The sequence below is a fragment of the Lipophrys pholis genome, assembly GCF_963383615.2.
Source record: "Lipophrys pholis genome assembly, chromosome: 19".
Taxonomy (NCBI): Eukaryota; Metazoa; Chordata; class Actinopteri; order Blenniiformes; family Blenniidae; genus Lipophrys; species Lipophrys pholis.
In genome coordinates, this window is record NC_137647.1 from 21894919 (window position 1) to 21920936 (window position 26018).

General features: G+C 41.8%; 1 protein-coding gene across 7 annotated transcripts in view; it reads left to right on the forward strand.

Annotated features, from left to right (window-relative positions):
• rbfox1 (RNA binding fox-1 homolog 1) overlaps nucleotides 1–26018 on the forward strand; it is a 397214-nt gene that overhangs the window by 210780 nt on the left and 160416 nt on the right. For 2 of the 7 annotated variants that reach the window (XM_080488002.1, XM_080488006.1), the window contains exon 1: nucleotides 23349–23680. The exons of 3 other annotated variants lie outside the window; for them this stretch is intronic. In XM_080488002.1, the coding sequence (XP_080344128.1) occupies nucleotides 23585–23680 (96 nt within the window). In that variant the 5' untranslated portion in view covers nucleotides 23349–23584. Of the gene's footprint in view, nucleotides 1–23347; nucleotides 23681–26018 lie in introns of those variants that run through there. 2 more of the 7 variants (XM_080488003.1, XM_080488012.1) reach the window with 2 other exon arrangements.

Genomic DNA, 26018 nt, shown 5'->3' on the forward strand with positions numbered 1-26018 from the left:
TCCATCGACTGATCTACAGAACTATTAACCACAGCCGTGGTGCATATGTGCAGTTGCATCGTTTTACAAAAAAAATCGCATTTCGTCCAGTTTCCATGGAGACGATGTCGGAGCATTTTCAAAAATGTACACTTTAAGAGCCGTCTTTTTTTTTTTTTTTTTCTTTTTTAAAGTTGCATTTCCAGTGGCTTCCAGCACCAATGTCGTGTAATGAACGGACACTGTAACAGAACGGCAGCGCTGCATTTTTACTTGAAGACGTCACGTAAACGGAGCCTCAGTAAATAGAGACGAACAAGTTGACTCTGCAGAGAGCATTAATGCAAATCTCCCTGGACTCTAAACCGACAGCAGCCTCACACTGAAAATGGCTGTAAGCTTTATGAAACAGGAAGGTTTTAAACTTGTTTCACATAAGTGCTTCTTTTTTAATAAAACATTTTTTTTTTCAAATCAATAACTAAGAGCACCATCTAAATCATTGCTTTGAAGAATTTGAAACATTTTCTTATTTAACTCTGAAGGATTAATGGAAGGATTCATTATGCACTTTGAATACTCGCAGCAATGTGTGACTTCTGTACCCTGCAATATTATATTTTAGGGATGTCCCGATCAGATCGGTAGATATCGGATTGGGGCCGATATTGGTGATTTGTGAGTGATCGGGAATCGGCAAATCCAGCCGATCACCCCGCCGATCTAAAAAAAAAAAAAAATGTGGTCCGCAACGTCACTTAATAACCACAACAATCAGGGACTAGAAGCTCCGGTGGAGCTGCAGAAGCTAGAAGCAGGCGGAGCGGGGCCACAGACCTATACAACTAGAGTTATATAAAGTGGTTTATGTGTTTATGTGCAGGAGTCTACTTCTAAATTTCTATGTGGTCTGCCTTCTTCTGCGTTTTTGTTGTGTTTGGTGAGTCACAGCGCCCCTAAAGGCCTGGCATGTGTACTACACACCCTGAAGCCTGGTGTTGAGCCGTGTTCATAGTGAGGTGTGGACGGTTTTTTTGGGAGAAGGCCAGGGAGGAAAAAGATCGTTTTTCCGTCGTGTGGATGTTCCCTCAGTTTACAACAACAACTAAAGAAAAATAAAGGATTTTAAAATAAAGGATAAGTACCCACGGGGGAGCGATATGGCGAAAGAAATAACCCAGAAGGTTCCTCTAGTTTGAAGGGAGACTGGGATATTCTGAATAAGTTTTTGAGGGAACTATGTTCAGACTACTTTTGTCAAACAGGTTTTACCACTTTGAAGTGGAATTAAGTGTTTATAATTCACATTGAAATGTAAATGTTTTGTGATAACTCAGGTCAAACCTCTCTTACTGCTTTAAGTTAAACTGAAATCTAATACACAAAGAAGTTACATTGGAGCCCAAGAGCATTTATGTTTAAGTCATTCTGAGAAGAATTTTGATTCAATAAGTGAGTTTTACAATAATTTCTAGGTAAACAAAGCTTCTGCCAATAGTGCTTTTAGCTTCAGATGTCTTAGTTGCTCCAAAAATAGACTGTTGAGTATCTTTGCAATAGCAATGTAAGTATCGGATCGGGACAGTATCGGTATCGGCCGATACTCAATTCTGAAAAATCGGATCGATATCGGGGGCAAAAAAGTGTGATCGGGACATCCCTATTATATTTATTTATTTATTTATTTATTTATTTTTTAATTGTATTTATTTATTTATTTGAACAAAACATGTGCACGTGCCATTGCTCTCTTTTACAAATACATTTAAAGTCTAGCTATATTTCTATATATGTACAGTAAAGTTCATACAAATTTTTAAATCTTAAACAGACGTAGAAACTAATCAGATAATTAATACCCATTCATCCCTCCTCTGAAAGTCTTAAGAGCAATACCATGATACAGTCATAAGATACATAACCAGGAGGTAAACGATTCAGAAAGACACACGAAACAAGCCATAAGATAGTCCTGAATGAATCTGAAATAAAGAAATGTACTTAAAGAAATCAAGTTCAGTCAATAATAATTAAATCAAAAAAATACTCATTTACTCCAATAATGCTAAAATAGCTTAGAAGGTAAAACAGCTCCAATGCCTAAAAAAATGCTGGAATACGAAGCAAAAAGGTAATATAACTAAATTCACACACAAAAAAAGAGTAAAATCTCTACAAAGGGCTGAAAATGTAATAAAGCTTGAAGCTTCAGTTGGTATATATCTATTCACCGTGTGTACAATATGCACTCTATCGTCTTTATTTTCGGGGTCAAACGTGCTTTGTGGCGCTCAATGGATTTTATTTGGTTAAAAATAGTAAAAACTGCCCTTGAGGTCATAAATGTTGCCGATCTCTGCATTATGTACAAGCAATAGTCTGAGGTTGGGTTGTATTAAGTCTAAATGACTCGGGGGGGGGGGGGGTTACCATTAAGGACTTTATATACCGGAGTTTTATTCTGACCCGAATCCCTTCAGGAAGTGTTTGTATCACCGATTTCATGGCGGTTTGTTGAGTATAAACAAAGGGCCTGACTTTTTTATTCTGTTGGTTGCAATGTGACAGTGTTTGATTGAAAGCTGCTGGTTTGGTTTTGCTGGTTTGGCGTCAGAATGCAGGCTGCACTGCTTTTACATTATTTCATAGCTGCGGGTTTCAGCCGCCGCTGCTGACATTTGAGTTTCACGAGCCGGCTGAATGACCGCTGCCGCAAGTGTTCAATCGCCTTGCTCCGCCATGCGTGGCAGGTAAAAGACCACACACTGCAGAGCACTGTGTGTGTGTGTGTGTGTGTGTGTGTGTGTGTGTGTGTGTGTGTGTGTGTGTGTGTGTGTGTGTGTGTGTGTGTGTGTGTGTGTGTGTGTGTGTGAGGCACAAATACAAATAACACAGACTGCATGTGTCAGCATCTGAAGAAGACCTCAGGAAAGAAGAGAATACTAGAAATCCTCCGCATGCAAATACAAGCTGGAGCAGATAAACGACGTCACGCTTCTTTTCCCTTCAGTCTTCAACTCACTGATGAAGATTTAAAAAATAAATAAATAAAAATGTGGATCTTGACTGTTTTATAGATTTCTTACAAGATTACAATATCACCACAAAAACATAGTTTAAAGAAACTCACACGACTAAAATGTCAAAATGAGCAAACTGAAAATTTCAGTCATTATGTCATTATGATTCAATAAAATGAGTTTTGAAGTGCAAATTGGAGCAAAAAAGACTACTACTATTACAGATACTGATACAATACTATAACTACTACTATTACAGATACTGATACAATACTATAACTACTACTATTACAGATACTGATACAATACTATAACTACTACTATTACAGATACTGATACAATACTATAACTACTACTATTACAGATACTGATACGATACTGTGACTACTACTATTACAGATACTAATACAATACTGTGACTACTACTATTACAGTTACTGATACAATACTGTGACTACTGCTATTACAGAAACTGATACTGTGACTTCTATTATTACTGATACTGATACTGTAACTACTACTCTTACAGATACTAATACTGTAACTACTATTATTACTGATACTGATACTGTGACTACTACTATTACTAATACTGATACGGTAACTACTATTATTAGTGATAATGATACTGTGACTACTATTATTTTTGATATTGAGACTACTATTACTACTATTACTGATACTGATACTGTAACTACTATTATTATAGATACTGTGACTACTATTATTACGGATGCTGATACTGTGACTACTATTATTATTGATACTGAGACTACTAGTACTACTATTACTAATACTTTAACTATTATTATTATTATTATTATTATTATTATTATTATTATTATTATTATCAGTTTTTATTATTATTGATACTAAGAGTACTATTACTACTATTACTGATACTGTAACTACTGTTATTAGTGATATTGATACTGTGACTACTATTATTACTGTTACTGATATTGTGAGCACTACTATTACTGATACTGAGACTAGTATTACTACTATTACTGATAGGATACTGTGACTACTACTATTACATACTGATACCGATACTTTGTACAAACACAGGTGGTCCAATAAAGGAGATGACGGTGTTTCCTTTCAAATTAAAGTCTATTAAAAGGCAAAATGACACATTCAATTCTTTTATTTCTTTATCTGAGATTCCAAATATGTTCAGATAATCATGTGATAATATGAAGAAAACTGTAATAATGAAGTGAAAGAAAAAAAAAGCCTTCAGGTAAATGTCCTGTCATATTTTCATTAGTAAGTCAGAACGTTTAGTGGCTCAGCAAACTGTTGAGGTCTGAAAATAAAAATGATGGTCGGCCGTTTAAAGTCGCGGCTTTCGACTGAAAAGAAGAAAGAAGTGACCCGGTCAACATTCCTGCCCTTTAAATTTTCACTTGAGATCACAGATCACACACTTTCTTCTTCCCTCTCCACTCGAGTGTAAGAGCGGGGTGTGTGTGTGTGTGTGTGTGTGTGTGTGTGTGTGTGTGTGTGTGTGTGTGTGTGTGTGTGTGTGTGTGTACAGCGATAACATTAGTTGTGGTGAGACAATATGTTGAATGATCCATGTTGCAAAGAGCCGTGACGATAACATGACAAACTAAAAACGCCGTAACGATGAAACCTAATCAAGTCCCAATTAAAACCAGAGGAGCAGTGACACTTTGTTACATTCATACACGTTAACTTTCATCCAACCACATGAATGAGAAGTTAATATAAACAAATAAATGAAGTAAAAGCCTGGTGACTGCCTCGTGGTGACTGACTCGTGGTGACTGCCTCGTGGTGACTGACTCGTGGTGACTGACTCGTGGTGACTGACTCGTGGTTCCTGCCGTGACGGAGCAGACTCGGTCAGATTGAAGAGCTGAGACGAGAACCAATCGAGGCTGATCCAGTCTCCTTCGGTCTCCACCCGGCTCACACAAATTAGATCATCTGTTACTTCAGCCAGCTTACATAAATACCAATATGTCTGACACACACACACACACACACACACACACACACACACACACACACACACACACACACACACACACACACACACACACACACACACACACACACACACACACGCACACACACACACACTGAATCATAGCCACAACTTTTAATTAACCTTTACTCCAACCTTAACAGTTTCATTTTGTCTTCAGTTTCGTCCTCATAAATAGACATACTGGCCATAAAGAGACTCCAACCACATTGAAGTCCCCACAATATTACTAATACATAAACCGTGTGCGCTCACATACACACACACACACACACACGCTCATTACGCAGTGGCGTATTTATTTTGCTGGAGAGTGCTGCGGCTCCGCTCTGCTGTACAGAAAAGAGGGCAGTCCTTCTTCCTGCTGCACCGTTGTTTAATTGAAGGAACAGACTCCTTCCCTCTTCTAATTACAAGCCGTCAGGCCGGGAGAGGAAAACCCTGAGATATGGCCACATTCTCTCTGCACAGACAGCCAATTATGGGAGTAAATTGGAATAGCTGGGTTGAAATGTTTGCTGGCTCGGCACAGTGGGACGACAGTTTTCAGGAAAAGTGGGTGTGTGGCGTCGTCCTGCCATTTGTTTTGCTTAAAAATTGCCGCTTGTGTTTGTCTCGTACTTAACAGTCTGGTGGATATTATAACCGATGACGGTTTTTACTCCCGGAACCGTTATTATGACGGTTGTGTGTTGTTGCTACACAACACTGGAGAATTGTGTTGTTTGAAAACAACAATCTTGTGTCGCATAAAAACAAAATCCTCAGCGAACGGATCAGAAAAAGCCGTTGATGTTTTATGTCACCGTGTGTGTGTGTGTGTGTGTGTGTGTGTGTGTGTGTGTGTGTGTGTGTGTGTGTGTGTGTGTGTGAGCTGGGAGAAGCCTGCAGGGTTTCACTGTCTGGAACTGAAGAGGGATCAGAGGAGGAAGACAGTTGGGCCACACACACACACACACACCACACACACACACACACACACACACACACACACACACACACACACACACACACACACGCACACGCACACGGTCCTGTGGACACATTTCATTCACTAAAAATACACCTGACAAGTAAAGAAGTGAGAGAAATGACGTGTCTCCATGTCTGCATATGGAACCCCTGAGCGTTGTTCTTTATCCAAGTGCAGGCGCCCTCTAGTGGCGGGACTGATCAGGAACACAACAACGAAGATGTGGAAGAATAAGGCAGCATCATTTTAACATTTACCCATAGGGCACCTAAAAAGGAATCTGATTATCGACCAAAACAAGTATTTTGTTTGATCATAACTTTCAAGATGACAGAAAAATATCTAAATACCCATATCTATACATTTGATTTCAGTTTTAGAGCAAAAAAACAATACCTAATAAAAATGCAGTGTTTTCTCGGTAATTGATGCCTCAGACTGGAAAATACAACGCAATGCTGGAAAAGCAGGTACTTTATTTCTATGCTTAGTATTGAATTTGTTTTCATAATAACTATCAATTCAACATAATGCGACAGATCTCAAATTGTTTTCAGCTTCAGACTAATGGGATGAAAGCCTGATGAGAAACAGTATTTCTTCCTGGTTTCACAGTATAGATACAATAACAGAGCGAACTTCTACGCCCACTACTCCCACTGTGAGTGAATCTACAATACATGTTACTTAGAATATTCAAAAATGAAGTTAAATGCCGTCATGTCTGAGGCTGGAATGGATCCGCTGGGTTCTGGCCTCATGTTTGACTCTGTATTGTCTAAATTTAGTTTTTTTTATTTGTTTCTAAAGAGTAAAGTAATCTTCCCGTGGGAGTCTCGGTTCTGAAGCAGAGTCTGTGGAAGTTCGATTCGTCGGATGTTGTGGGCACGACACTGATTTAAACCAAATTATATGCAGTGTTACATTTCACTATGTTTTGCAGCTTGCACCAGCAGTGTTTCTCAGTTTTCGAACTTGCCTCTTGTCTCCAGGTGTGTTGTTGAAATAAAGAAGAGTCTGGTGCAGCAGGGCTCCATCTGATTGGTTAATATGTCGACTGAATAACAGTAGAAACATCATTTATTACAGTTCAGCCCGTCTGTTGTGCGGGATCGCTCCCTCTCGATCCCAGCAGCCATTGACAACTGGATCATTTGTAGTGAAACCCATTGGGCGTCATGATAAATAATCAGTGTGATTACTCGTCAGTGGTCACGGTCTTACTGCTGATCTGTGTGTTTTCCTCAATCGGAAGCTGGAACTTTCCCCGTTTCCGCCCCACAGGAGCTCGCTGTAAGCTCTGCCATTTCACAAAGGTGCCAACTCAGCCATCTGGTACAATAACCATTTGGCCCCTGATAAAGTAGCTCGCACCTTTATTGCTACCCGCCCAGCATTTCCACCGCCGTGACTGGAAGCTCACCTTGTATCCGCAGCGGCTGAGAGAAGAGGCTGTACTGACCCTGGGCTTGGTGCGGACTTACTACGCCGTAGTATTGGAATAAAGTGTATGCAGACTCATTGAGACTAAATGGCTGTTGAGTCATGAGTTTCTCCTGCAAATGGAGTTGATTTGTGAGGCCTGATACTTTCATTCATTACGCTGAGAGAGTGCTCCAGTTAAAAGACGGATGAAAGCTGGACAGTGCATGCCGAGCATTACTCATCGGCTTCAGTCTCAACGCATGAGTCAGCCCGACACATGCAGAGCTGGTTTTATTCCTCATGCTCCCCCGGAGCGGCAGCTTAATGACCGGGGGTTCCTCCGCTCACCTCGCTGTGCTGACCACTTTCTTCCTCAGGATGCTGTTCATCTCATTAACTTCTCATCTAACAGGTCGAAACCGAATTCCAAGCGGCTGCCACCTCAGTCTACAAGTTTATTCGGAGATTGTTGCAGCGCGGCAGGATGCTTGTGATCCACGTTGGTTAGATTTGTTCACACTGCAGGCAAACGGGACACAATTCAGATTTTCCGCTCACAAGTGACTCATATCCGATGTGGTTTGTGACAGTGTGAACACTGGAATTCTGATTTCTGCCCACCAGACCCAGGTTTCGAACCAGATGTGGTACCATATCTGATCTGGACCTGATGTCTTTCAATGCGACCGCCGTCTGAACGGTCAGGGCGAAGGCACGCGGCTTTCAGGTCATTGACGAGTCCCAAATCTGCGCCGGGTGACGCGGCACTGCCACAAATGTTAAAAGCTGTGCTCTCTTTTTCTCAATATCCTTCATTTTGTATAGATTTCGTCGGCTCATTTTACACAACCACTTAAAAAATTGATCTACTCAGGCTGACCAGTGTTGCCAGATTGGGCGGGTCTCCTCGAAGGGCGAGCAAAATCGTCGTACCTTTTAACTTTGTTTATTTAATGATGGAGCACGATATGTAACAACGACCCAAATTTTTATATAAAATAATGTAATATAAAACCCTGAAATGTAATAACTGGTGTAATAACAAGATGCTGAGCCCAAAACGTAAAAACTGCTCTCTATCACTCTCTCTCTATCTCTCTCTCCCTCTCTCTCTCTCTCTCTCTCTCTCTTTATATATATATATAGATAGATAGATAGATAGATAGATAGATAGATAGATAGATAGATAGATAGATAGATAGATAGATATAAACAGGAAAGGGACATTTGTGTATGATACTACACTCTACATTGAAGCAATAAGCATCACTCTACACTATTAGGGTAAAAAACAATTCTACCTAATGAAGCAACAGAACATTTTTACATTTACGACTCAGCATCTTGTTAGATTATTGACCAGTTATTAAATTTGGGGTTTTATTAAATTTCTTCTTCTTCTTCTTCTTTTATTTTTTATAAAACTTTAGCCTGTTATTACATCTGGGGCTCTAACATTTAATGCACTTGTGCACTCGTGATGTGTTTCACATATTATAGTTTTACAGTTTTATCATGATTTCTCCAGAGAACATGCAAACAGCACAGCGTGGCCTGGAGTCAAAAATGATGAGTTAACAAGTGCTCACCACTACGCCACCGTGTCGCCATAACGCACCAAAAGTGGATTTAAAGGTCCTGGAAACGTCTGTGTTGTGAACTCTCTTTGAATGTTTGTGTAGGTGAAGAGAAGCTGGAGATTAAAATTTATTTTTTGCATGTTTCCCCCCCCCCCCCCCCCCCCCCCCCAATATTTAAAACTAAAAGTTACACTAAGAGTCGCCAAATAAGTTTAAAGCAAAAACATCAAGTCTGGTGTTGTTTCATAGTTAATATCAGCCAAATAGGTATTTTATTCTAGCAAAAAATAAATAAAAAATGGCAGCTTTGCTGGGAAATAGTGTTTGATCATTGATCCATTTGGACTGGACTCAGATCTGGCAACCCTGGCGCTGACTGGTGTAGCATCCATATTTACACTGCAGTCTGACGAACGTTGCGTTTAAAATATAGTGTGACTGAAATTGAAACTGGAATTGAGCGTCAAGACCTGCAGTGTGACTGCAGCTTTTAGGAGTATTCCAGCTGCAGTGCATACAGGACCTGGAATATAAAGATATTACATCCCTTGAGTTTGTCTTTGTTTTGTTTGTTTTTTTACAGCCATTTCTGAAGCATTGCAGAATAAATGCAAGCGACTAACTTTTCTGTATCCATAACAAATGGAGCAACAGCTTTAGGAGTTTCGCTGTGGCCGCAAAAACTATTTACAATTCTCAGCGTCACAAATGAAACAACAAGAAGTAGTCACAACATCTATATGTCTTATCCTGCATTGTGCATTAAGAAAATACCAATAAAATCATGCTGGGGAAGTAAAAATGATCAGTTGGTAATGAATAAAGAGATCTTTTGTTTCTCCTCATTCAACAAAAAACAGCTCATATTGCAGCGTGAGCACATCCATCCACTCTGGAGGTGCTTTAATATATATTTAGAAAGAAAAAAAAGAAAGTTTCAACTGATGGTGACTTTACAAACATTCAGTGTTTCATCTTTACAGATCACCCTTTGCTTTTAGTAACTCGTTCTGTGATAAATATATATTTTTTAAATCGTATTTCATTTCACCATTTATTATTCTTGAAATGGAGTTGAATTGTTGTTGTTTTTTTATCTAGAAACATCCACATCATGCTGGGATTAAAAAGTTCTTCTCATAAATCTTAAAAACAAAACAAGGGGGGAAACGTTCAACCATACAAAGGAAGAAATAAAACGCTGTGCATATTGAAGTGTAGTGACGTTACACATCAGCTATAATGTGGTGTTTTGTTGAGCCGCCGTCACATTACAGAAGCTCCCTGCAATTTATATAACACACACACACACACACACACACACACACACACACACACACACACACACACACACACACACACACACACATACTGTGGACGTACATTATTTTAAGACAGTAAGATGGCGAGAAGCTCTTGTGGTTGTATTTGTAGGGATTGTCGACGTAAAGTGAAATAACCCTTTAAGGGTTGTGTTGCGTGGTAAAAGCCTGCAGGAAGTGGCGGTCCTGTTCACATGGCGACGCTCACTGAGCTGGTTTTTATAGGCTTGGGCTTAAACGTTAGAGCCTGAGTTCTCCGATGTCATTTTGATTAGTTTTCATCAGTTATTTTTGTAATCTCTGCTGGATGCTGTGAGTAAGTAAATTCCTGCCTCCGTGTGAGCTTCCTCCACCTCTCGGCCAACCATCACTCTACCTGCCCACCTCCACCATATGTTCCCTGTTTTGAAAGGAGTCATCAACCGGAAATCACATTTTTCCTTATAAAAACATGTATGTTGATGTTAGACCTCAGTTGAATCTGGAGTTTGAATGTGGCTGAGTTTGTTTTGTTTGGGCTCTTTGTTCAAACCAGAATCGCCCACAAGAGGGCGCACCCCAAAACGGGAGATTTAAATGTATTTATTTTTTGCTGAACTTTTCATTTATTCGATATAAACAAAGCGAATGAAGATGTAACGTCAAATCACACCTTTTCACCGTTTCAATTTATAATCAACTGAAATCACACTACCTATCTTTCTACATATACACCATCCAACTTAAAGTTAACATAAATCCAACATCAGAATCACGTTTAATTCGCTGATACCATATTAGAGTCACTGAGCTCAGACTTCTCTGACATAGTCCAACAGACAAGTGTACATACAAAACTAAAACAGGCGCTGGCAGCAAAATACATTAAAATAAAGAAAAGAAAAAGAAGAGGAGGTTTTGATTGTCGTCGACACAGGAGACCGATATCAGAAACCCACATCACATTTAGTGCTTAGCCGCTAGCATCACTAATATAAACGTTGAACCCCACGCGAGTCACAAATGATCTTTCATTTTAAATCTGCGCCATGGACGTTTGTAGACGGCTCCACGATTGTTTTTTTGGATTTTTCGTGTGAGCAAAGGAATGCTATGCTATCGCTATACTATCGCTATGCTATCCATGATTGACAGTTCCTGGGGTCAAAATCTCACATGTGCTCTCGTGAGAGGAAGTGTCGGTATGAAAAAGGGTGAGAACGAGCTCTGTATTTTATTTTTTTCTCCTAACAAATTTGAAGAATTGATTTAAAGACAAGCTAGGAGAGACTAGATACGTGACAATAGCAGGTGATGACTCCTTTAACCGACATCTTGCATTGACGACACTTTATTTTCCACCTGAGTTCAGATCGTACGTGTTCAGGCTTTTCTTCTACTTTCAGAGTTTGGAGATATTCTTTCTTTCTCCACCAGCTGATTCCCAGTAAAATCATTGATATGTGATGTTTGAGCAACGTCACGTTATCCATTTTGTCGCGTTCAGCCCGCTTTCTTTTCGGTATTGACGATTACTCGGGGAGCTGTGAACAGCCGCCGCTGTGAACCAGGCGAAACTTCTTGGTTGCACAATAAATGCTTGTTTAAACTCCTCCAAACTTTCTACCTGTCTCCTTTTCACCCAGGGACCTATTAGTCCACTGTTGGCGCCAAACAGAGCATATGGTGATAACCCCCGGCAGCCCGCAGCCCCAACACACGCTCGCGCACACCGAGGTGTGTACACACACTCTCATGTATACTCATCGGCCGGTTCAGAGAAAAACACACATCGCAATTGTCATCCATCACTGTCGGCTCCAGCAGGGAAATGAGCTGTCAGAAACATGGTGCCTCAGAACTGATGGTGTGATTACACTTGAACCTCAGATGCAGATAGGAGGAAGACAAATGCGCCGTTTCACAGCAGGTACCTCGCACACCTTCGGCTGCGAGGAATCATGCGTGATGGCGGAGTTTAGTTTCGGCTTGAACCCACTGTGGTTTTTAAGACGCGGGTTAGCGTCGTTTTAAATCTGCCATCGGGCCAAAACACACAGTCCGTGGACTCGGATAACAAGCTCCGGATGAAATATTGGAGCCCACATGTATCGGGGAAAAACATGAAAAGGTTGCCTCAATTTTCTAAGATTTATTAGAATTGCATTGCCAAGCAGAGGCAGAATCAGCGTTCAGATAACAATGGCATTGTCTCATCTGTCTGTTAGATCCAGAAACAAACACTTGTGGACATAAACTGCACACAGGAGAGCAACTAAAGCTGCGAGACACCAGAACAGTAAACCTCATGTGAGCACAAACAGTCCTGAGCTTCCTGAACGGAGCTTTTAATACACTAAATATAATGAGGTAATAATTAGAGCTTTTCTGAAGGCATCTCTTCAAGCCTTCAGCCAGAAGCTGCTTTGTTTAGTCATGTACAAGATCCAGAAAGTCCCAATTTATCCCTAAAGGAAGGGAAGCATGCTGCTACATCGGACAAGAAATTGGCAACTAGTGCCGGGATTACTTTTATAATCCAGGCACTAGTTGGTTTTTATGACAAACTGAAAGCTTGTTTTGAAGATGGAGCTCTTGGCTGCCGGTTTCACTGCCGCACAGCATCCTGAGTGGAAAAGTACAATTTACTACTTCGCTTTAATTTCCATTGCTTTGGCCATCAGTCATGAAGTGAAGCCTGTGTTGACGTCTCTTCTCTGTGCACATCCGCCGCATCTCATCAGTCCAGGCTTCACTTGAACTGGCAACACACTCCTCAGCTGAGTCCCACAGTAGACGCCGACAAGCATCATTATCGGTTCAGTAGTATCTACCATCAGTAAACCCAAAGCTCAGGTCTGCAACCTAGAAGGCCCTGTCCGCCCGAGGACGCCGTTTCATGTACCCACATCGTTTTTGAAAATGGACATGACGCACATTCGCTGAAAACGATGATGTCATCGCCCCACCTCTCAACCCGATTTCACCTAAATTGTTCCACGTTTGGCCAAAGCCACTTTTCACCGCTCCTTGTCGACTCACTTGTATTAGGCCCCGTCCCCACGACAACGCCGCTCCACGTAACCGCAGTGCTTTTGTCCGCTGGGTTTTTGACCGCTCTGTTGTATGTGGTGCTATATAAATTGAATTAAATCAATCAGCCACACTGCGCAGCGTTTTAGGGCCTTTTTTTTTGAAAAAGGGTTCCAGAGTGATGACATTTTAAAAAGCATTGACGTGTGGATGCACAAAAGCTGGAAACTTTTTAATAACGATGGGGAGAAAAAAGATTGTATTGTTTCATGTGGGCGGGGCTTAAAGTGTCATTTATACTACACATGCAAATGATACCCAGAAGCTGCACGTAGTCTCAAACCACCTCGTCAAGAGGGAACAGCACACAAAGGAACAACGCTTTGCACACCTCCAATAATATGGCCGACACCGCGCAGGAAGTTAGCTTGTAGCTCGCTGCTACAGTCCGTTAGCTTGCACCTGAATCTAAACTTCACAGCGTCATGGCCAACCTCTGTGCCAAATTGCACATCCTGGCCACAGATGGACAACCGGAAAATAAACATTGCGAAGCGAGTTTCTTCTGCGTCATGGCGGCGAGCTACTTTGTGGCGCATGCAACCTCGACGCAGGCTGCGACTGCGTAGATGCTACGCACTGCCGCGCGCGTACTGTAGACGTAGCAGTATACCGAGGCTTTGATAGAGACATCGTCACCACTTCCTACCAAATAAAAATCATCACGTTTAACCTTGAAAATAAAAATTACAGTGTGTAAACATCCGCTGCTAGAATTACCAAAACTTTAAATTCATGACATTCAAGAAATATAATTTAAGAACTGTTGAGATTTTTTAAAACTGTTTTATACTTTATTTCAACAATCATGTCAGTTTTAGATGTTTAATGGTTTTAACTTTCCTCCCCTTTTGTCTGTTTAAATCAATTCTAAAGCTTCAGCTGTGTCTTTTTCTATTTAGCCATCAGTTTCTCTCCACATATGAAACGTCCAGGTAAACCAGCATCGTTAGTTTACTTTAAGTAAATTAGATTTTTTTTTCCTTCGGGTTAATTCAGGGTCATTTTCTGACAGTGAGAAACATTCCAGTTGACATTATTGAACTCTCTAATTTAAATGTCACCTCATTTGTCACTTCAGGCTGCGAGCTAAGACTCACTTTAAAAAGACTGATAGCTGTGCAACAAAACAGAAATAAGAATAAAAGAAATGTTTATTCACTTATAAACTTACTTATAGAGGAGCTGAAGAGTCACTAGAGGCTTCACAATTAAGTTCACTTAATTTCCTTGCAATAGAAGAGATTGTTTATGTCATCATGAGCATAGTTACCAATACTGTACCCATTTTAATGGCAAATATGCAGCGAGCACGATTTTCAATTTAACATGATATTTTTATTTTTTTTGTTGAAGCTCAATGTTCGTAATACAAAAGTTTTTCAATAAAGAGGCAGATGTAATGATGAAGTATCGCCCAGTATTGCAGTTGTTGGGCAGACCGACTGAGGTCTAGTATCTCTGAGAGTGTCCTCGTGACCTCCAACCAAAAGGTTTGGGTTTGTTTACGACGCCAAAATGCTTGTAAATAATCGTCAACAGATGTGAGGCAGCAGACCCAGTTTCGGGTCAGAGCACCTCTGAATCCGCAGCTCTTTCGGGGAAGTTGCCGGTCTTCAGTGGTCAGAATCAGCCAGAAGTGGTCCAAATGGTGACACAGGCGCCTGGTTCAAGAGGTGACCGAGGTCTTTCACGTATATTGGTGAAGTTAACGTTGATCAGATTGAAAGGTTTCAGAATAAATTAGGATTGACATGGTGCTGCTGGAAACATCAAATGGATGGACTAAAATAAATGAGTCCATGGTTCCATAGACATAATGTCTTGGCTGATGCGTGTAACCTGCTGCAAAGTGTTCTATAAAGTTTGCAGCCTGACTATGTGGATGTGACAGTGTTTGTACAGTCTGTGCTTCTTGACAGTAAACAAATGCTACAGCCGCTCGACTTCCAGGCTAAGTTTCTGTGTCCTGCCAAGTGCTGATCCCACCTTGTTCATTTAATGCTGTCCAACTCTATTTCAATTAACGTCCGCCAGCTATTCAGCCTGTCTTTACAGCTTATTGCTCAGCAAAGTTCTTGGGGATTTATGATTTATTTGGTTTAATTGAAGAGGAGTTCCCTTTACACAGCAGTATTTCGGCTTCTTCTCAGTCTGCACAGAGAACCAAGCCCTCGAATAACCCCCAGTGTGAGATCTACCAATCCTTTCTCCTCCAAGAGCTTCAGCCAGCCACTTATTTTCTTGTAATTGCCACGGCCGCTGGGCTCTGCAATATACCAATGACTGCACTTTGCACCACCAACCTATACAAATCAATTTTAACCCGAGGAAAGCTAAGTAACAAGAATATGAACCCTAACAACGCTCAGTAAAATGTCAGTATGGATTTTATCGCAGTGGTCGATGTGCTGCCCAGACATGCGCCGAGTGATCCAGTACAGTTATCATCCAGGTCGACTCTTCGGTTCTGTTCCGGCTGCGACCTCTTCGTTAGCCATTAGCTGCTAATTGAAGTAGCCTGTGCTAACAGGCCATGATAGATATTACTGCATGTGTTACATTAGCCTAATTAAATAAAGTGCTGCAGTGTGGCCTCTAAACCAGATCAATGCAAAGAGTAACAGTGCTTATTACTGTTCTAGGCTTATATAATGTTTGGCAATTGAGAAAATATTTTTTTTCTGTTAATTATAGTAAAATTCCATTTTTTCCCCCCGATATGTTGATGCCATAAGATTCAAAAAGAGCTAATATTGTTCTTCTGGTAAAATTATTCACTTTTGACATATGTGATTTTTTAAGCAAGGATTTTGTGGTGGAATTATTTTCCTCTTTTTTTTTTTTTTTTTCCTTTTTTCTTATTTCTCTTTTTCCATTTGTTCATTTTTTTTCACCTTTTTCCATTGTCTTACTTTTTTTTCTCATTTTTCCTTTTCTTTTTTGTGGGGGGAAAAAATATAGGAAGTTGTCATTTGACCGACCAATGGGAACTTCATCAGCGAGCATGTGCAGTTAATCACGGGGTATTTTTCTGAGTTATGGCGCCTTCATCAGTGAAACTCATGGAGGCTTTCTGCTGACCTATGGAGACGTCAGCGCGTCATCTCTCACTCGACTGACCCGTGGAGACTTTATCATTCAGACATAGAGCTCAGCCGTTTGATGCATGCTAAAACAACGTGTCGTATTTCATTTGGAAAATACAATTTTATGAGTGAGCCGTGTGACATTTGGCTGATCGATGAACATCATTATTGAGTTGTGAAGTTCCGCTCTTAAACCGGAACATTATGAGTGCGTTCTCTGGCATTCGGCTGACCAGTGGATGCTTAGCAGGTCCTGTTATTTAGCCATCTAATGGGCATTTAATCAATGAGTCATGTGGCATTTGAAGGACCAATGGATATTTAGTGAATCATGTTATTTAGTTGTCTAATGGGCATTTCATTAGTGGACTAGTGGCATTTGGCTGACCAATGGAAATTTGAAAATGAGATTCGAAACCATGAGAAGTGCTTAATTAAAGTTTATTGAGTAGTGGGAGTTGTACATGCCCAGCCTGTCCCGGAGGTGTGTTATTTGTGAACACTGAGGTGATATCATGATCAAATGAGGATATCAGAACATTTCCTGAGGCCCAACACAAGCTCAGTGAAGACTTTCTTTTTTTAAACAGAGCGCCAACAAAGGGCATATTGAGGAGGGATACAGACATTACAGAATAACAAACAATACCATCTAACACCCAAAGTCTGCATAGACTGTTAAAATACAATTCTGTGTGAGTGTGTGCATGAGGCCATTTAAGGCAACACTGCATGATTTTAGGTTCCATCTACCTCCTTATTTGCGACTCAACAAATATAAAATACCAGCTGTGCCCCATGGACCTATCCAGTCATTTATCACAAAGAGTGTTCGGCTGGTTCATTTCCCTTTTTAACACACAATAATTTGCTCTGTTGGCAAGTCATTGCATTTTTTAAAGGGCAAGAAAATACATTATTAAAAGCAGGTTACTGTAGTGTTCCTTTATTATTGTTTAACATCCTTTCAGATGTTGTTTTTTTTCTTTTTCATTAAATTGCTTCTAAAATGATCTCTAACCGTTTGACAAACCCACTAAAAGGATGTCTGTATATTTATCCTTCTATATGTGTATGAGATGCTGTACTCTTAGTAAAATGCTAATTGTACTCGGGAATGACTGAGTAGTAGACGAGATATTTGTGTTGTGGGGAATCAGAGAATTGCCAAGTCCTGTTTTTGGCTCGTATGAAGCGTGTGTGTGTGTGTGTGAGAGAGAGAGAGAGAGAGAGAGAGAGAGAGAGAGAGAGAGAGAGAGAGAGAGAGAGAGAGAGAGAGAGATGAAGACACAGCCAAAGAATGGAGGTGGGAGAGAAGAAGCAGAGTAGAAAAAAGACAGTGTGTCTTTAGTGGAACGTTAAGATGAGCTGCAGCTCGCTGCCTGAGGCGGTTCACATGTTGGACTTGATCCTCAAACATACAGCGTCGGCGCATGAATTCATACTGTATGTAATTATATTCATCTTTCTCTCTTTCAGTTGCTTTAGTTTTGATTCATTTTGTGTGTTGGAGTGTTTTGAGTCGTTCACCCATGAACTTACATGCTTTAAATCGTGAAATACTCTGTAGTTTTGGCATTTTCCTGCGTGAATATGAAATCTTAAGCACGTCTACCAGATGGGTATTTTCTATTCACAATATAATTTACAGTGCCTAAGAAATGTTTCATTTTTAATCAGAGATGTTATTGTGGTGAGACACATTTCGTCAGTTGGCTCCAAATAACTTTTATTTGTGGACTTTATTATAAGATATCTTGGGTATAAGAGTCTTGGCTCTTCCCATCTTTTCAGAATCTCTTCTATTGTTGTTTTCACCCACGGCTTTATTAGAAAGTTAATTTTGTATAATATGACCGAGGCAGGCAAACAAAACCATTTCCAGCTGATTGTTCTCTAATAAACACACAAACCCGCAATGTAATCTAGTAATACTCCTGTCAGATGCTACTCGTGTTATTATTCTTAGTTGATCACCAGCACAAACCTCAGTCCCAGTCTATTGGTGTGAGCATGTCATCGACACACTTCATACAGAATCTGAAAAAAACCCATTGCAAAGTGTGAACCAAGCCTTCGGTACGCAGGTTTTGTCTATTAAACACACAGACAGGAGGAGGGGGCGGCGAAGCTTTTCAGTGGCCATTTTAATAGTGTTTTTCTCGACAGTCAGTTTGGCTAATGTGTGCACCTTATAACTGGTATCCAGGGAGGAATCATTGGTTTGGCTTTTGGAGGATCCGCCGAGTGGATATTGGATCAGTTGCAGGCTGAATACCAAAGACTGAGTGACAAGGCCTTAAAAGAAGAAGAAGAAGAAAAAAAACAAAAAAAAACAACCTTTCTTCCATTCACATCAAGCTGTCTCTCTGAGGCACTTCAAGTCTAGACAGTTGTTTCTCAGCCTCTCAGCCACACTCAGGTCTTCTACGAGTCTCAGTGACACCATGAGGGCGCATAAATGAAACCCCTTTCTCTTAGATAATTATTTTCTTTCGATGTTTCCGGTGAGCTGCCTCTGCCAGGCTTACAGTTGACCCAGGAGACAAGAAACCTGTTCGGTCCCTTCGGTGCATATCCTGCAGCTCACTAATGCCCCACTTACACCAGCTGGCACACAGTTTAAACTTCCTCCAGATGTGGAACGCCACATCCAACTCTCAGCGCGCTTGTTTTTGTCAAGCGACGGATTTTCCTGACTTCGTAGTGCCTTTCATTTGCAGAACCGTAATATAGAAACACAGGTTCAGTGCTTTCACTCAGTTTGGCTTGTAATATTTTTTGGCATTTGCCTGTTCAGTGGTCTGTGTGTCTTTATTGTAGTCATACAGTGAGCAGGAAGTGAATTATAGGTGATGGGAACAGCTTGTGAAACAAACAGAGGGGTTTATTTTCGGCGCACGTTTGATTGGGTTTATTGCTTTCCTGCTATCTTTTTGATGTCAAGAACTGTGATACTTTTGTTTCTGACACAAATGTTTAAAGGTGAACCAATTTTTTTAGATCAAATTATTACCAAAAAACCCCCCAAAAAAACCGATGGCACAAATTGAATACAACTTTAGTCTGATTTTCTGACTAAAATTGTATACAACTTTAGTCAGATTTTTTGACATTGAAAGCAAGCTGGTCTGCATGAGGGTGATCAACAACAACAAAAAAAATACCATGAATATTCATAAGTAGTTATCTTTTGAGAGGTTTTGAATTTACCATGAAGTAGTGCTGAGCGCTCATGGAGTCACTGATTGTGAAACTATAACGCAGAAAATATGTCATTATAAAGTCCACAGATAAAATTTGTGGAAATGTCTCCCACCACATTTACACCAGCTTTTCAAAACATTCACGAACAGCGCAGACAGAAATCACATTGTGTTGCAAGTCGTATATGGATATTAGAGCGTAAACTCCTCCCAGACGTTTTTATGAACTGGTGTGTTTGTGTGAGTGCCGTATTAATATCCACATTTGCAAACATTTTGTAAATCAGGTCACTTGTGGGAGAATTGTGAAGCGTGCACAATAATTAAGGCTTTCAGATGTTATATCTGGGAAAGTGTGTGTCATCTGTAATCTGCATGCCCGCTGCCGCAGCAGTCCTTTTCGGTCTTTCTTCAAAATCACCCGGACAGTGAGAAATCTCCCAGCGAAGATAAACGATCTGGCTGATCTCATCAGCTCGTGGTACGGGCCGGAGTTGTGGAGTGTGAATGATCAGCCGGCTGCAGATAGTGGAAGGACCATTGCACTAAATTGATATTACACTCAAAGGTCAGTTTACTTGTCATGGTGAGTCAGTCAGGGAAAGCTGCGGCTGCATTGTGTGTCCAGTGGCTCTCATGGAGTTTAGTGAATACAGTGAAAATAACCCTGGACGGTGTCACAATGGCGTCCTGGAGGGTTTGAACATCAGGTGCAGTCCGACAAACGCTTCAATTCAGCAGGTTCTGTATCAGGCACAAAGGTGATTGTACCATCCATTAACCTGAATCCACGGATGTTCACCACACTACTCCAAAGACTTGACACAAAACCACACATAGGTAAAGGTTATCTACATTATCCAGGTTAATCAAAGTCTGGGTTTGAATACAACAGTATGTAGAGTATCAGAAAAGATGCAACAAATATTTTAACAGTTTAAATGTGTGTATTTAAATGATGGGCACTTTACTGATGGTCTCATGGTTTGAGTTAGGACTGAGGTCAGTCTGTGCAGCAGGCTGGTTTTGAGTTCAAGTACCTTGTCAGGTTTTACAGGTGATTGGCAAATGTAGACTTAACTTTAATGCAGTTGAGTTCATGTTTTTCAAAATGTATGTCATGTTATAAATTTACAAGTTTGTCTTTATTTCTGAAGAATGTTTACGGCTCAAGAAAGCAAAAACAGCCTGAAAATTTAATTAAAGTGTTGAGATCTGCCAAATGAAGGTTTGTCACAGAACTTGTGTAGATGCCTGCATCAGTGCTTTGGTGTTTATTGTGCAGGGATGGACGAGATGGAAATGATGGAGGAGGTGGAGATGACGGAGGGGATGGCGTTAGGTTTGTCTCGGAGCAGGACTCAAGAAGCGAGACATTGTCATACATGGAACAGGATCTTATCTTTATTCACAACAATCAGAAGCCAAAAAATCCAAACCACGAAAACAAAAAATCAAAGTCAAATAGACCACAGGAGAGTCGAACACATGCTGGAAAGTCCAAACATGGGAACACAGACACACCCAGAAACACAGACGGAACGAACGCCGGAACACACAGAAGACGCCAAGTAAACATCCTGCCGTCACCAGGTGCAGACAATCACACACTGAAACACATCAGAGCGGGGCGCAGCAATCAGACACAAGGAGGGGAAGCCAATGAGCATAATGTAGGTGATGGAGGTGATGGATAGTCTCCACCTATGAGCTCTGATCAGAACCCGTGTGTATCAAGACTCTGTTCAGAATAAGAATGAACGTCATGGTTCACTATAACATTTCTTTGTGAATGGACCCGATCAGATCAGGGTTGTGTTTACTTTTTACTTCTAAACCACTAATATTTCCATGATTGTAGTTTTTTGGAAGTGTTCCCTCGAAGGAGTTGCTGAAAACTGCAGAATGATCCACTAGTTTAAATAATAAAGACACATCAGTGGCCGCCTTAAGGCCAAGTCATACTTTCCACATGTCCACAGGGTGCTCGTTGATCTGTGTCACGGAAATATCGTCATCCACCTCTGTGGTCGATCGCCTCCTGCACCAGAGCAACCAACGACAACATCAATGGACGCCTACTGAGCGCTTTGTGTGAGGAGATCTGCCGGTATCCCCGTCTGTACAATCACAATTTAAAAGAATACGAAAATAACCAGATGGCTCAGAAGTCGTGACGTGAAATACCAAAACCTTTCGTAAAGGAGGAGGTTCAGCGTCTTGCCCCAGGACACTTCGGCATGCGGGCAGTTGGAGATGGGAATCGTACCGACGTGAACCCTGGAATGTAGTAAGAATGGAAACCGCGTGTGTGTGCAGGTCAAAGCTCACGTCTACAGTCGCGCAATTTGGAAAGTCTGGAACCTTCAGGCTTCGTTTCCACGACAAGAATTGAGGCGAAAACTTCTTGTGAAGCTTCAAGTTGACATGGCCACGTTTTGAAAATGATGTAGTAAGCATGCCAGGCCACAAGTTGGCGCTGTTGATTGTTTTTTTTTTTTTGTTTTTTTTGTAAGGAAACACATGCGTGCAGAGAACAATGCCCCAAAAAACACAAAACAACACAAAGGTTTTCTGTTTTCACTTGAAAACGCGGCCTCAGTTATTATCACTTTTGAAGTCTCTCAAATCTTCACTTTAGTCTGTGTCAGGAGAAACTCTGGAGATCACATCACATTTATTGATGAAAAACTTCCTTTACTGGCTACGTTGAAACATTGAAACCTGTGGGTGTATGTGTGTAGAGAGTGTGTGTGTGTGTGTGTGTGTGTGTGTGTGTGTGTGTGTGTGTGTGTGTGTGTGTGTGTGTGTGTGTGTGTGTGTGTGTGTGTGTGTGTGTGTGTGTGTGTGTGTGTGTGTGTAATGCTGACCTGTGTGTACAGACAGTGGTTTTGTGTTCCCGGGTCCATGCTGTGGAGTGCAGTGCACAGTGCTTCAATGCTTCACTGCCCGAGGGAGGAAAACTGCTGGCCAGCTTTAAAAAATAAATAAATAAATAAAAAAATGTTATGAGCATCACAAATTTTTTTTGGGAGTCTTTTGTTGCTCGCCCTCGTTCCAGCTTTGTCGCAACGTGTGGCGGCTTGTCACATTGAAAACAGGAAGGTATTTCTATACGGGCAATAAATCCAGAAACTCCCTCGATTGTGACTGTTGTGATTCAAATGTTTCACAACTTTCATGTGAAGGGGGTTGTAAATGTACATAGTCCACACACACACACACACACACACACACACACACACACACACACACACACACACACACACACACACACACACACACACACACACACACACACAGACACACACTCACATATATATACGCACTCTTCCCCTCTCTCCCTCTCACACAGACAATTTTCTGCCTCCCTCACGCTCCACTGATCGCAGTCACACTGCTGGCTCGCCTCCACACACACACACACACACACACACACACACACACACACACACACACACACACACACACACACACACACACACACACACACACGCTGTGAGTCACACACACTGCAGCAGATCCCTCTCTCTATTTTTCTCTATCTCTCCCTCTCTCTGGTCTCTCTCTCTCTCTCTCTCTCCCTCTCTCTCTCTCTCTCTCCCTCTCTCTCTCTCTCCCTCTCTCTCTCTCTCTCTCTCTCTCTCTGGTCCCTCCTCACAGAAACACTCGGGTCTCCATCCCGGCTGCTGATGCTGCTTCGTTTGAAGCTCCATCTCTTTCTGCGCTGCACTCTCTCCCAGTCACTCCCTCTCTTATTCCGTCTTTCTTTTCCTTTCTTTTCTTCCTCGATCTCTCCGTAAGTGTGTGTGAGTGTGTGTGAGTGAGTGAGTGTGTGTGCCTCGCTGCTCAGTGTATTGTCGGGGCTGAGGGGGTTTGTGTTGTGTTAAGAGGGAACATGCAGCATCCTGGAGGAACATGCGTGGCGTTACCCAACGTGGATGCCTGTCCTCAGCTGTCCTGCGCCGCGCTCACCTTCATGTATTTACAGCAGGTGAGTGGATGAGTGTGTGTGTTGTGTGCGTGCGTGCGTGTGTGTTTGGAATGTGTGTGTGTGTGTGTGTGGCTCTGCTGCATGCCTGCATGCTGCTGGAACGTGGGAAGTGGACTGGAACAATAACTGCGTGCTCCTTATACTTGCACAGCAAAAATAAGAGAGGCGGTGTGTGTTGTGCGCGTGTTTGTGTGTGTGTGTGCGTGCGCATGTGCGCGCCCGCGCGCTGCAAATGCGCAGCGGCCGTTTGGGAAGCGTCGGTCCTGCTGCGTGCGTTGACGCGGGGGGTTTTCTCCTCCACTTTGAGGGGAGAGCAGGGGGAAGTCCAGCGAGGCTGCTGCTGCTGCTGCTGCTGCTGCTGCTGCCATGAATCAGAGCATCCTGCTGCTGCAAACACACACACACACACACACACACACACACACACACACACACACACACACACACACACACACACACACACACACACACACACACACACACACACACACACACTCCACCAGCAACACTTCTGCACTTTAACACACCATTTTGGGATGTTTCCCGTTTCATATTTAATCTTCCAGATGAATAAATTATCTTGCTGCTGCGCTCAGGTCTTAAAGAAATATTGCCATGACCACTGTGGAAGCCCAAATCTGAAGGGAAAAAAAAACAATAAAAAAAACAATTGCTGCATTGCTGTTTAAGTACCCAGTATATAGTATGATACATTTTCAATCCTTTTGCGGGAATGAAACAGATATGCTTTGATGAATGTTGTTGAAAGATGAATAAATCAAGGCAGAATGAGACCCCAGGCTGTGGGGGTCTTACATGATGCAGTCACTGTTCAACCCAAACCTCACAGCACTTACACAACACAGTCCTCTCACTTCATATTCACAGTTTGTGTCATATTCTTCTGTCTGACTGAAAGCAGGAGCCCCACATGAGTTAGGAGGGCTTCAAAATGATTTTTTGTGTTCATGTGTCCACATTATTGTGTTTATAGTTTATAGTCAGTATCACACAGTTAGGGTCTCACGTCGTCAGCCATTTACTTAAATCAGGACAGACAACATGAAGGAGGAACTTCATTCAAGCAGCTGAGGAGGGAAGACATACAGGATGGACAGATACTTCATTGATTTTGACATAACCCCTGAATACATTCGATCTTTAATGGTAGTTTTTTATTTTTTTTTTTATGGCAATCGGTGGGCTTGTTAACGATTTTATTGTATTGTTTTGTTAACTTCCTTCTGTGGTTGGCAATGTATGAATAGATTTAGTTTCAGACACACACACACACACACACACACACACACACACACACACACACACACACACACACACACACACACACACACACACACACACACACACACACACACACACACACACACACACACGGTTAGGGTGGTTTCCAGTCTTGATGTTGGTCATTTCGTCCTTAAACAAGATGCTGAACCTCAAATTGCCCCCAGTGGGGGTATGGCAGGCTTCGCCACTGTGCGAGTGTGTGTGTGTGTGTGTGTGTGTGTGTGTGTGTGTGTGTGTGTGTGTGTGTGTGTGTGTGTGTGTGTGTGTGTGTGTGTGCAAGAATGGCCGAATGTGAGTGACGATGAAAATATGCTGTATGAATGAAAGTCACTTTATGAATGATCATGCAAAATAATCCCATTAAAATGAATGTGTGGGTTATTCTGTTCACTTGTTTATCGGCGGAGCTTCTAACAGCTTTAAAATACAAAAGGTATTCCCAGTATTTACACGTATGAAGCGTGAAACAAACAACAACAATGCTGAGAGGTCTGTCAGATGTTTGTGAAGAGTTTGCTCGCGTGTGTGTGTGTGCGTGTGCGTGTGCGTGTGTGTGTGTGCGTGTGTGTGTGTGTGTGTGCGTGTGCGTGTGTGTGGTGGAAACATGAGCATGTTTTGCGGGAGCAGTGTTGCCACCCTGCCTGCAGACGTCTGCACTACTGGCATCGTGTCATCTGATCATTACGCCACACGAATCAATCACCGGCCGGGACGAGTCCCAGTAGATGGCGCTGCGCCGTTACACATCCGTCACTTTGGGCTCCATATGCTCTCTCAGACCTTCCAGGAGGGACCCGGTGCTGCTCGCAGTCAGCTCATTTACATGTGCGGTGGCTGACCAGAGAGCGACTCGCCGCCACATAAAGCCGCATTCAAAGCGGTGAACAAATCAATCGAGCGCCGTTCTGAGATTGTTGCTACTCCAGGTCATATGTTGCGTCGGCCGCTGTCATTCATGAATAGAATGTGTCTGAAGGTGTGCTGATAGGCGTGTAGTGAAGCCTCTGTGGGTTAAAATTGCTTTTCAGAATGT